This window comes from Nilaparvata lugens, chromosome 9 (assembly GCF_014356525.2).
Source record: "Nilaparvata lugens isolate BPH chromosome 9, ASM1435652v1, whole genome shotgun sequence".
Classification (NCBI taxonomy): Eukaryota; Metazoa; Arthropoda; class Insecta; order Hemiptera; family Delphacidae; genus Nilaparvata; species Nilaparvata lugens.
In genome coordinates, this window is record NC_052512.1 from 13,071,506 (window position 1) to 13,084,132 (window position 12,627).

The 12,627-nt window shown below is 34.4% G+C and overlaps 1 protein-coding gene across 1 annotated transcript in view; it reads left to right on the forward strand.

The window, feature by feature from the left end:
* Positions 1 to 12,269, forward strand: part of LOC111064358 (chromatin assembly factor 1 subunit A-A) — a 54,927-nt gene extending 42,658 nt beyond the window's left edge. Inside the window, exons 13-15 of the mRNA XM_022352074.2 lie at positions 5,944 to 6,157; positions 9,132 to 9,347; positions 11,182 to 12,269. Coding sequence (XP_022207766.2) covers positions 5,944 to 6,157; positions 9,132 to 9,347; positions 11,182 to 12,115 — 1,364 coding nt within the window. The 3' untranslated portion in view covers positions 12,116 to 12,269. The remainder of the gene's footprint in view (positions 1 to 5,943; positions 6,158 to 9,131; positions 9,348 to 11,181) is intronic.
* The last annotated feature ends 358 nt before the right edge of the window (positions 12,270 to 12,627 follow it).

The following is a 12,627-nucleotide window of genomic DNA, read 5'->3' on the forward strand; positions in this document are numbered from 1 at the left end:
TCGATACAGAGTCACGTAAATTTTGTATCATATTTGTAATTATACAATGTACATTTCAGGCTTGAAATGACAAGGTAATTCGTTTTTTGGAAAAGAGATAGACGCTGCATACAGGATTAATTTAGGTGAGGATTATTTAGGTAAGGTTTGGTTTTTTGATATTTTCAGCTGTTCAAGGTTTAGAGTTCTGCATACAGGAATAATTTAGGAGAGATTTTTTGAATCAATTCTTTCATGATACTGTGACTGTTATTCTGAATTCAAAGTTGCAAACGTGAACATGGATGGCAATTACCTCCAGGTAATGTAGTAGTGTTGAAGTTTGAGATACAAGGTCAGCAATAAGTGTTGGCATTGTCATTGGCGTAGGCATTGGCATCAGCATTGGCGCAGGCATTGGCATCGGCGATGATATTGACATTGGCATCAGCATTGGCGCAGGCATTGGCATCGGCGCAGATTTTGGCGTTGGCATCAGCACAGGCATCGGCGTAGTTATTGGCGTAGATATTGACATCAGAGCAGATATTGGCGTAGTTATTGGTGTAGATATTAGTGTAGATATTGGCGTAGTTATTGGCATTGGTATTGGTGTAGGCATCAGCGTAGATATTGGTGTAGATATGGCGTAGTTATTAGTGTAGGCATCAGCGTAGATATTGGTGTAGATATTGACATCAGAGCAGATATTGGCGTAGTTATTGTGTAGGCATCAGCGTAGATATTGGTGTAGATATGACATCAGAGCAGATATTGGCGTAGTTATTGTGTAGGCATCAGCGTAGATTTTGGCGTAGTTATTGGTGTAGATATTGGCGTAGATGAGTCACACTAGTTCGAAAATCACCCAAATGTTCTTAACACTCTTCATGGCGTTCACTTGTTGCCGATTTCGAGATTCACATGATAATTATTTCAATGTTAATGTCTGTGCTGTACCTGTTATCTTAAAATGCTTATAAACTAAAAAGAAAATTTTGATTAGGCTATCAATACAATCTAATACACATGAAAATTATTTTTAAGTATATAATCAATATAAAATTGAAATTTGTTAACATCTTATTATACAGTCAGCAATACATAAATTGTGAAATATGGAGATATCAATTACAAATTTCAATAGAAAAAAATAATTTCATTTCCATCTATTCATTGTTCAAATATTTTATAAAAAGCAAATTATTCAATATTATTAATCATAGTTTGTTGGATACTACAGTTTATTTCGACTTTTCAATGTTCTAAACACAACTACATTTCATGACAAAACTTTACTATCAATCATTAAACAAGAAATCATTCAAAACATCAATAATATTTTGCTTCTAAGGCAATCAATATTCATAAGTAAACAGCATCTATGGCAATCAACATTATTAATCATTATCTTGCATCTATGGCAATCAACATTATTAATCAACACAAAAAATATTATCTCATTACTGCCTCTCTAAGTCATAACCTTCTGGTCATTTCTTCTTTAGGCAATAATGGTTTTCCATCTCAAAAAACAATCACATACCAGCAAAATTCCAATCAACAAACCCCACTAAAAATTCTACATACAAAACCAGCATCCATTTCAAACGATAATCAATCATATCAAAATTTATAGAACAAACAGTTTTAAAATTTTGAAAAAGACATCAATTTTTAACCTTTAACTCATTTCAATTGATAATATAACAAAACGTTTTTATTCAATGAAAACATTATTATTCAAGTTAACTTTCATTAATACATCTCATATATATGGCTACACAATTCATTAATACTTTCAAATTTTAAAGTTTATTTATTAACAAAAGAATTTATACATAAGAATAGATTTCAGCATGTTCTAAATTGAACCATTTATTTTTAGATAATTCAGAATTTGAAAACTGTATAATAAGTACAAACATTTCAAGATTACAATACAAAGATGATCAAGATGGATAATGGGTAAATAAGTTCCCTAAAAAATACAAACAAGAGAAAAAGAAAATTGGGTAAATAAATTTCCTAAATAATACAAAGAAGAGAAAGATTAATTAGAGCCTATCCTACATGTCAGTACTGAACTTTCATAAGGAAGTATATTAATAAAATATACTGAAAATGAGAAAATGGGACATAATTTGCTCTGAAAAACCTAATTACCTAATATGATACCTGAAAAAAAATAGACATAATTAAAATATGTAATACATGATGAAAAAATATACCGCAAGCAAACAATTATTTACACTACAATGGATAGATTTTAGAAAAGTTAAGTTTTATCAACAATTTAAAGATTAGGAAAATAAGCTACTATTTTAACTTCTAATATTATTTCAGAAGAATACAAATTTAAATGACTATGGACAAGATTGGTTAAGATATGCATCATAGAAGAATTTTACTGAACATTACACAAAGACAGGAAAGAATCGAAATTTGAAAAGATTAAGGGCCAAGAAAAATAGGCTACAGGAAAGAAAAAAGATACAATTATGGACTCTTACCATACGTAGTATTTACGGTCATTGCTATTCTGAATCCCGGCATGACACAGGATTCCTAATCATTGTGTGCTGGGGAATACCCTTTCATCATGTGATTCACAGTCATCATCTTGTAAATAAGCAACTTGAAACAACCTTTGAATACTAACACATCAATGGTGACTTTGTGTTTTGTTTTCTTCAAGAACATGATTTTATTCATGGGTTCATTTGTTTCAACAAAGCCGTTTTGCTTACTAAAGTTAGTCATGTTTACTAAATAATGCTTTGCATACACCCTTTCAATTTTCAATTGAAAGTTGAATTCATCAACTTGATTCAAAGCAAGATTCATTTTGTTTACATTGTTCCTAACCTCTACAGATACCTGTCTCATGTAATCATTCACTTTGTTTATAGTTTTCCTAACCTTCAATGTAGCAATATTACTTTCATGATAGTTGACTTTCAGTGAAGACAACTCCCTACCTACTTCTTTACTCAATTCTACTATCTCATTAGGGTTGACTTTTTCAACAACAGTAACTAGGCCTACATTGTCTGAAACTTGAATGAGTTGATCTTGTACCTTAACACTACTATTATCATGCTTCAATTTGTTTTCATCTTCATGATTATCACTCAATGTTTCATGTGCATCTTTCAATAGAAGGTTTATACTAACCTGCTCTAGTCTTATGCTAGCAAATTCTTGCTTCATATCATCAAACCTAGCATTTTGATCTTGTTTCAAATTATCAATCTTAGCATTTTGCTTATCAAACTTAGCATTTTGCTCATCAAATCTAGCATTTAGCTCATCAAACCTAGCATTTTGCTCATCAAACTTTTGTGTTAAGAATGCTATAAGATTCAGATCATTTTTAATGTTTGCCATTTTGCTAGTCTGCACAGATAATATATTCATTAGGACTTGATCTCTCTTGAACCGATTTCCCATTCAGCAGTATACCATTCATAACCCATCAAGACATCTATCCTACCAATAATTTTTTATAACCAGGGATTTCATAGTGTACCATTTGGGACATATTTATTTTGTAATTCGGTCCCACCACAGGGGTAACATTTGCCGTGGTATCAATTTCTCCTAAATCGGTTGGATAGAATTTCACACCTATTAACCTAAGGAAGGTTATCGGCTCCAACGTAATAGATTCTTGGTAAACTATGAATGGATCTATCGCCTATGAATGAGAAATCCAGTTTTCAGAGCAAATGAACTTATAATCTTCAAAAGAATTTTGGCAATATAAACTACACAAATACACAAAGAACAATATCTTACAAGCCTAAGCATCTAAAGTCACTACGAGCTAAGTACTTATCCAGTTTATATAGTTGAAAAACAGTGGCTATTGGCTTGTATACACAATAAACAATATACAGACAAAATAGAATACTATAAACTGTTTAAAACTCAATTTAAAACATTAATAAATTCACTTAAACAGAAAAATATTCAGAGAGCACAAATTACAACACACATAGCCAGCCATAAGTTTCAGAGAGAAGAAGGAACAGGAAAAGCCTAGCTACCAGGAACAGAGCAAAGCTTCTTCAGTGTCGATGTTACGGACACGTCACCAAAAAAAAAAATTATAAATTACAAGTTTAGAATTCACATTTTATATTTGTTCTCAATAAAACTTTATTTTGAAACTATTATTTTAAATTTTTATATATCATCTCTATTTAAATAATCCATTTATCTATTAATTCTGTCAACTCAGCCTCGGTGACACCATGGAACAATGCAACACAATCATTTACGATAAATTCTCAGTCAAAAAGTTGTCCGTAATCGATGACTCTGATATTTACTATAAAGTTTTATAGATCTCGAATTGAAGATTCGATTCCAATCGAGAAAAAATGTAATATTACATGATGTAGTATGAAATTTGAATACTCCTCAATTAGCTCTAAGCTAGAGGAGCAACAAAACACAGTATGTATATGATACTATGTAACTTTAAATGAAATAAATTGAAAATTGAAATTGAAATTATTATTATCAAATAAGTAGATACCTATTGTATGTTTAAATCGTTTTATTTGTGCTATTTTCTTGTATTGTTATAATATTTGATAGAGAGTTGAGTGTAAGAGAGGGCCGACTGCGCCCTAACTTCGCTCTCTAGAAAAAAAATGAAAACAATCATTCTATTCTATTCTAGTCAATGCCTTCTGTTGACGGTAGTTGATACAGGTTTATTGATGTAATATTAACGGTTCATTCTCGTTTAAAATAATCGATTTATTATATTTTATTAAACAAAATAGTTATTTGTATATCTAGAGTGAAAAGTACTGTTTTTCTCCCTGAGGGAAAAGTTTGAAGCCCGAGGCGAAGACTAGGACAACAATTTTCCTGAGGGAGAAAACTCGTGATGTACACAACACTTTTCCTCCACCTACATTTTTATAAAAACTGCAAATAAATTTTTTTTTTAAACTTACGTGACCAGTAAAATGTGTTACAACATAACTTAAAAATTAAACAGCTGTTTTGTAATCACACAGTTCACCACCGACAGCGCTATCTGTTGGCAAAAGTTGTAACAACAATGGCCGCCCCCGTTTCAAATTTGATTAGTTAATGAGGAATATTCGTTGGTGGGTATTTGGAATAACATGGAATATAAAATAAAATATTTATACATTTTTATAGTATACTGATATGAAGTTTGTAATAATTTTAGCATGAAACATATTTCATATATAGATCAAATGTCTATTTGAGGTATTGCATTTAGTTGGTTTAATGACTACTCTGTATGCTTCCTCATCTGAGCTTAGACCTTCTAACCTATTTCAAATGTAAGTTTTTAAAATAGAGATGCTTCCCATGTTATTTAAATGGAATAACTGTTTTTTCTTTCCGAGAGCGAAAAAGTGACACTTCAGTATTATGTTTCGTGGAGTAAAGTAGGCTCTTTAGACAGTAGGTGGAGGAAAATTATAGTTTTTAATAATTTCATAATGAATTTTCATAATTAAGATGAGATATTTTGTTAATTAATTATTAATTATACATTGTTAAAACACGAACTGGCAACAGAGCAAAGCGAGAAAGAGATAGCGCTATTCGCATTGTTGAATGATAGACAAGGATAGCAATGCAATTGCTAATCAAACACTGCCATTATAACGTGGACTTCACTATAGGCCTGTTGGTCCTTTTTTGATCATATATCTGATTTATATGTTATATTTGGAACTTGAACGACCTATGCTATATTTTATCTATGATAAAATAAAGTAAACAAGATTGAATAAATCTTCATATGTTAGTATTGATCGATTATACATGAAATTTAGTTTTCAGAATGCAAAATTATATTGAACATTTGAAATGTAATGTATACAAATTATGATTTATGTTATAAATTTATTGTTAATGTTACAAATTATGATTTATAAAATGAATTGTTGTGGTTGTTTGCAGCAATTCCTATGCTAGTGAAGTTAGTTCACGGCAATCAGAACAAGCTGAGCTTCCTGGTGCGCGAGTTCAGCAGCTACCTGACCAGGGAGTGTCAGTCGACCCTGGACGTGCCCTCCATGACGGCCATCCGCCACAAGATACGCCACCTCGCCAAGTGGATGCCCTTTCTCGCGCAGGACAGTGCCACTTGTCCGCTGGCCGGCAAAATGTGCTGGTATGTCAACACAACATTTAAGCTGTGCAAACGCTAAAAAAAACTTTCTACTGGTGATATTTTTCAGATTTTCGATTTGTTGACCAAGCGAAGTCAGGTCTGAGATTCAAGTCGACGGTTTTGCATTTCTCTTTATGTTTAAATGTTTATATGTTGCGCATTTGCAGCGAAACGCAGCAATAGATTTTCATGAAATTTGACAGGTTGTTCCTTTTTTAACACGACGTATACATAAGGTTTTTTAAAATTTCGCATTTTAAGGATAATACAAAAGGAAAAGGAGTTTCCTTCGAACACCAATATTACCGTAAAAATCAGACTATAGAATTATTCATCATAAATCAGCTGTCTAGTGGACTATAATACTACCCGTTCAAAAACATCGAACATCTTGAAAATGTATCTTTCCATTAACGTTAGTAGACAGTTGTCTACTAACTTTGTCTTTTCATAAGTTGAGTCCATGATTCTAGTTTGGAGTTATTGATAGAAAACATTTTTTTTTACATTTTTCTTTTTTAATCTGATGATTGAAATCGCAACAAATACTATTGGAAAAGAAATTGATTTCTAAAATCATGAAAAGTGAGAAATGAAATTTGTAGGAAATCAGCATTATGGTAGTTTACTTTGTTAATTTCAACAAACCGATTTTTCGCCAACACGACAACACAGAATGTTCTCTGATGGGTTGATTGGATTGGCATATCGACGGCAGCCAGACCTGATAACAGCGCTCACACACATTCCGGGACGACACGTCACGGTACGATAGGACAGAAAGCTCTATGTTTATTTATGATTTTTTTCTAGACATTTTAAATTGATAAATTATTTATTAATTTTTGAGAAAACAACAACAGGTCAATGTAACTTACTGAGCGCGAGGTCTACTGTTCACAGAACTACTAGTTTACTATCAAGCTATCAAAATTAAAAATATTTCTCTGGAAATAGTATTTTATGTCACATGCGGGAAGGGGCCTTTTGCAGGCGAGAATGATTTATCTAGTCGAGGCGTTAGCCGAGACTAGAATTTCATTCGAGCACTGCAAAAGACATTCACGTCCAAGTTACGTACACTATTTTTTGTCATAATAATCTAAAGAAGAATAATTGAAAAATAGAAAACATTACCTGCTTGTGCTGAAGTTACTACATGCATTCTATAAACATAACCTAGTTTACAAATTCCGAATCAGAAATTTGGCGGAAGTTGACAAAACTTTCCACCGGGAGCGCTGAAGGTGTTTTTTTGTAGCAGTTTTGCTGTTCCTATTTCGGAACTAGGAAACATACTCGACTGTAAAGAAAACATATGGTTTTATTACAGTAGAAGAGTATGCCGTAATGAGAATCATATGTTTATTTGTTCTGCAAACAGCTGTTTACCGGCTTGATTTCATGCATGGAAAACAGCTGAGATTGAATGACTATGACAAAAAATGTTTTTCCGATTACTACTTTTTGAGATATGAGGGCATAAAGTTTAAATTTTTGGGACAAATAATTTCAAATTCGGTAAGAGATAAATCCATGAAATTTTGAGGATAAATTCTTCATGGTATTGTTGATTGAATATAACCATAGAGAAGCAATAACATAAGTAGATATCTCATGGTATAGGGCGTTTATGACGCAATTTTCAATGTTAACTCAAGCCGATAGTCCATGTAATTCTTTCCCGTGAAGCTGTGTGACGCTGGTAGTCTCTCATATTGTGCCGTTCATACACTCACACCCGGCCAAAACAGTAAAAATCAGCAATAATCGGCTTGAGTTAACTGTAAAAGTTGCGACATAAACGCCCTTTACCATGGGATATCTACTTACGATATAATTTCTCTATGATATAACTAGATAACTATATTGAATATTACTACAAATAACTTTCAGTTGAGTTTTTTTTGTGTGAATTGAATAAATTTCTCAAAATTTGATATTCTCAGAAAATTTTTGTCCATTCAAGGGGGTCACTAGTTTATGATGTAAATCAAACCTGCTACGCTGGGGTTACATTCAGTACAATGCTGCCTGTGACTATGGCTTAGAACAAAACTTCACTCACTTGTTGCAGTGACACAAACTGCTCTCATGATGACCGCCTCAAATGCAATGACATATTCCGAAAGGAAAAAATAGAATCATAGGATAATGGTGATCATAGACTCGGAAAGTAAGAAGTAACTATAGTGAGGTCCACGTTATAATGGCAGTGGAGAAAGATAGATGAACAACGTTGTCGATCCTCTGTCTTGTATAGAGACATAGATACCTTCTATAGAGGGGAGCTGATACAGGTTTATTGATGTAGTATCAACTGTTCATTCTTGTTTTAAATAATCAATTATATTCTATCAAGCAATAAATTATATTGCCATTATAACGTGGACCTCACTATAGTTTCTGAGTTATCATCAGATGCTATTAGAACTCAAAACAGATGTGAAATCATATCCTTCTAAAAGAAATATTCAGCTGTTTCCATAATTCTAACCAACCATCCTTGTACAATAAATACAAGTTGCGGATTTCAAAGAACAATACAATAGTAGGCTACTGTTGTACTCATGTACCTCATCAATTGACGAGGCACGTGTTCTAACATTGAATACTGTAAACAATGAATGTAAAGGCTGATAAATAAAATTAAATGAAAATGAGCGAGTTCTCCAACCCAGGAGTCACTAGTCTATGAATTATCATCAGATGTTATTAGAACTCAAAAAAATATATGAAATTATATCCTTGTAAAATAAATATTCAGCTGTTTCCATAATTCTAACCAACCATCCTTTTATAATAAATACAAGTTGCGGATTTCAAAGATCAATACAACAGTACATGAGCGACTTCTCTCACCCAGGGGGTCGCTATTCTATGAGTTATTATCAGATGCTATTATAACTCCAAATCTTTTGTTTTGTGTGCAGCTTGTCAAAAATAACAATGGATTTAATGTATGTTGTTATAGGTACGTAGGGAAGGACATACGTGAGAAGTATGCGGTACTACTGAACGACAGTGACCTGATCAGCGATGCATGGAGCTACATTCTGCCGGCGCCGAAAAAGAGTGCTCTTGCTCTTGGCGTCGAAGTGACTCCGGTCATCGATCTGCAATCACCCAAGTCGGCCTCAATCACCAAGTTCACCAAGAAAATGACCGAGCAAGAACGCAAGAAACAGTTGTAAGTACAGTCTGGCTCCTGTAGCTTTGTCTATCGGCGGAGGGCCTCTAGACTACAACACTACCCTTTCCAAAACGATACACAAGGAGCTTTATGTATCTTCCCATAAGCAACAGATGCTCATTTGTAACGTCTCAAAAGCAACGAGTTGCATCGGAAAAGATACACGAGGAGCTTCAATGTACAGGGTGAGACAGAGCCGATTGACGAGTTTGGAAGGGTTATAAGTAATGAACCGTTCAACTTGGAAAAAATTCTTTGGGTTCAATTCAGTTTGAGATGTAGTTTTCATTGTTAATTTTTGAAAAATTATATCGATTAAATAGCGGCCATCAGCAGCAATACACTGATGTAGCGTATTTTTGAAATTAGAAAACGCATTTTGGCTCACTGCGATTGGTAAGGCCTGGATCTCTTCTCTGATTCGCTCCTTTAGTTCTTCCAAGGTGTTTGGGCGATCTTTGAAAACTTTATTTTTGAGGTAACCCCATAGAAAAATATTGCATATGCTTGAATTGGGTGAGCGTACCGGCCACCTCAAATCCACCTTTAGTGCCATTTGCACAGTCACAGTTTAAACTAAATTTAATTTTAAACCGGATTAAATTCGTATAAAGTCTCGTTTGTTATAATGTGATTCATTTTGAGTTTAAGCCACCAGCTGATTTAATTTCGTTTAAGCTTTGACTGTGCAAACGGCCCTAAGTGAGATAAGCCGCCCTGGGAACATTTGTCTCAACACATTCATTAAAATGCGCCCTGTGTGGGCTGTAGCTTCATCCTGCTAAAACCATATTTCTCCCAAAACATGTTCCTCAGCAAGTTCTTCCAATTTAGGGCGTAGAAAGTTTTATAACATTGACACCTAACGCTGGGAGGTGACATTGGCGGTGATATTGCCATACTCATAACTATGGCCAGCACGCTCACCCGATTTAATAACATGCGATTTTTTTCCATGGGGTTACCTCAAAAATAAAGTTTTCAAAGATCGCCCACTCACCTTGGAAGAACTAAAGGAGCAAATCAGAGAAGAGATCCAAGCCTTACCAATTGCAGTGTGCCAAAATGCATTTCAAAACTTGAAAAATACGCTACATCAGTGTATTGCTGCTGATGGCCGCTATTTAAATTTCAAAAATTAACAATAAAAACTAGATTTCAAACTGAATTGAACCTATTAAAAAAAAAAATCCAAGTTGAACGGTTCATTACTTATAACCCTTCCAAACTCGTCAATCGGCTCTGACCCAGTCTGTATCTTTCCATAAGCAACAGATGCTCTTTTGTATCTTCTAAAAAGCAACGTGTTTCATCTGAAAAGATACACAAGGAGCTTCTTGGACTTACGTCCTTTTAGCACAACGCAGCCTATCAGCTTACATTCGTTCAACATGTTCTTTCCATTGTTGGTGATAGAATCTTTGTGTGTTTGGGAGCTTCCTCTATCTAGTGATCTAGGGTCTCTGATGCCTAATGTTTTTTGCAAAGCCGTGAATATTACCTCGCGAACCTTACCTTGCCTATATGCCGTTTCAAAGTCACGGATGCAAAGCTATGGGACGCGTACTGTAGATTCCCGTCAAGCCCACGCCAGTATTTGATTAGCATTTGTGTTGCTATCCTAGTCTATCATCCTACAAAGCACATAGCACTATCCTCTTCTACCTCAGATTGTTCCTCATAATGTGGAAATGAAATATAATTGATCAACAAAATATTTCTTATATTTAAATTTTAAAATTGTTATTAAAGCATAATTTTTTGTTGAGATATATTTCATTATTTTCAACAAGGATGAACTCTAGATTATATTATTGATTGTATGTTTTAGATTGCAAGTGACGTATGATAGCGGGAATGCTGCCAGCAAGAAGCCAACACCTTGCAAAACTGCCAACCTGCTTGCAACATTCGTCGGTTTGAAGGACACTCCATCTGTATCAGATCAACCTCCCTCACAACCAAACCACAATTCAACGAAGAAATGCGCTACAGATGAAAATGCACAGACAAAACCTCTCGTCAAAAAGAGAGTTCAGCTGACCACTTTAAGAACATTCGGGGTGAACAGTATTACAAAGGAGTCGTCATCAGTTGTTGAAAAATGTGATAAACTTACAACCGAGCTCCAGGAGCGCACCCCAAAATCCTCCAAAATCACTGATCTGCTGAATGTGTCCAGAACACCAGATGAGCCTTTTCTGGGCTTTGAAGCTGTTGACGTAGAAAAGAGTCCCCGTGTAGAAGTAAGAGCCTTCAATTCAGAAAATGCAGAAGAAGCTCCCAAAGTAGAAAGTGCAGAGGAAGCTCCCAAAGTAGAAAGTGCAGCTCCATCATCGAAAACTCCCAGAAGTGAATCAAGAGCATCTAAATCAATAGCAAGTTTCTTCACAAAAGGAGGATCCAACAAAATGTCGGCCAAGAAATTGTTTGATGGTAAACAGGGAACAGCAGATGTTTGTACTGAAAAAAAGCATGCTGACCCAGCGCGGAAAGATGGTTGCCAGGTTAAGAATGGCACTGCAACCTCTTCCAAAGATTTCAATAATGAAAAATCAACTGATGGTGACTCAGCAGAAGTTGCTAACAATTCAGTTCCTTGTGACAATTGTGTGGACCTGACGTCTCAACAGACCCCTGCCAAAAAGCGAGTAAAAGTGACAACAATTTCACCTCCTAAATGGCGAGTTAAACTTGCAAAACCCCCTCCACCCACTACTCACGACAAAGATGATGATGATGATGATGTTATTCTCATTGAATGAACCTATCTTATCAGTGTAAATAGACTTGAATATTGTGCATAGACATATAAGAAAATCAATATTAATGAATGACTTATAGTAGTTTAAGAGCTCGTCTTTTACGGGGAAATTCTAAATTACATTTTGAATAAAATTTAATAAACTGTATTTTAAATCTTGTTTTTTTTCTGTAGCGTTCTCAGTTCACTAAAGAACGTGAACATTCATGAAATTGATTGTCATTCGTTCTGATTCACAATAATAGCATATATCCATGTTACTAACAAAAATACTTCTATGGCGTCGTTAGCCAAGCCTGTAGTGAGATAAACGTAATAGAGTCACTTTTCCTTATCTATCAACTTCTATAGTATATAGCTATGATCCAGTAGCGTATCCAGGGGGGGGGGTGATAAGGGGATGTATCCCCCCCCGCGAAATGGAATCTTTTTTTTTTTGGCTGGTACAGCCACAAAAATTAGCATCCATTACCATATTTTCGTTATATTGTACTATGTAAGTCGAGGAATATG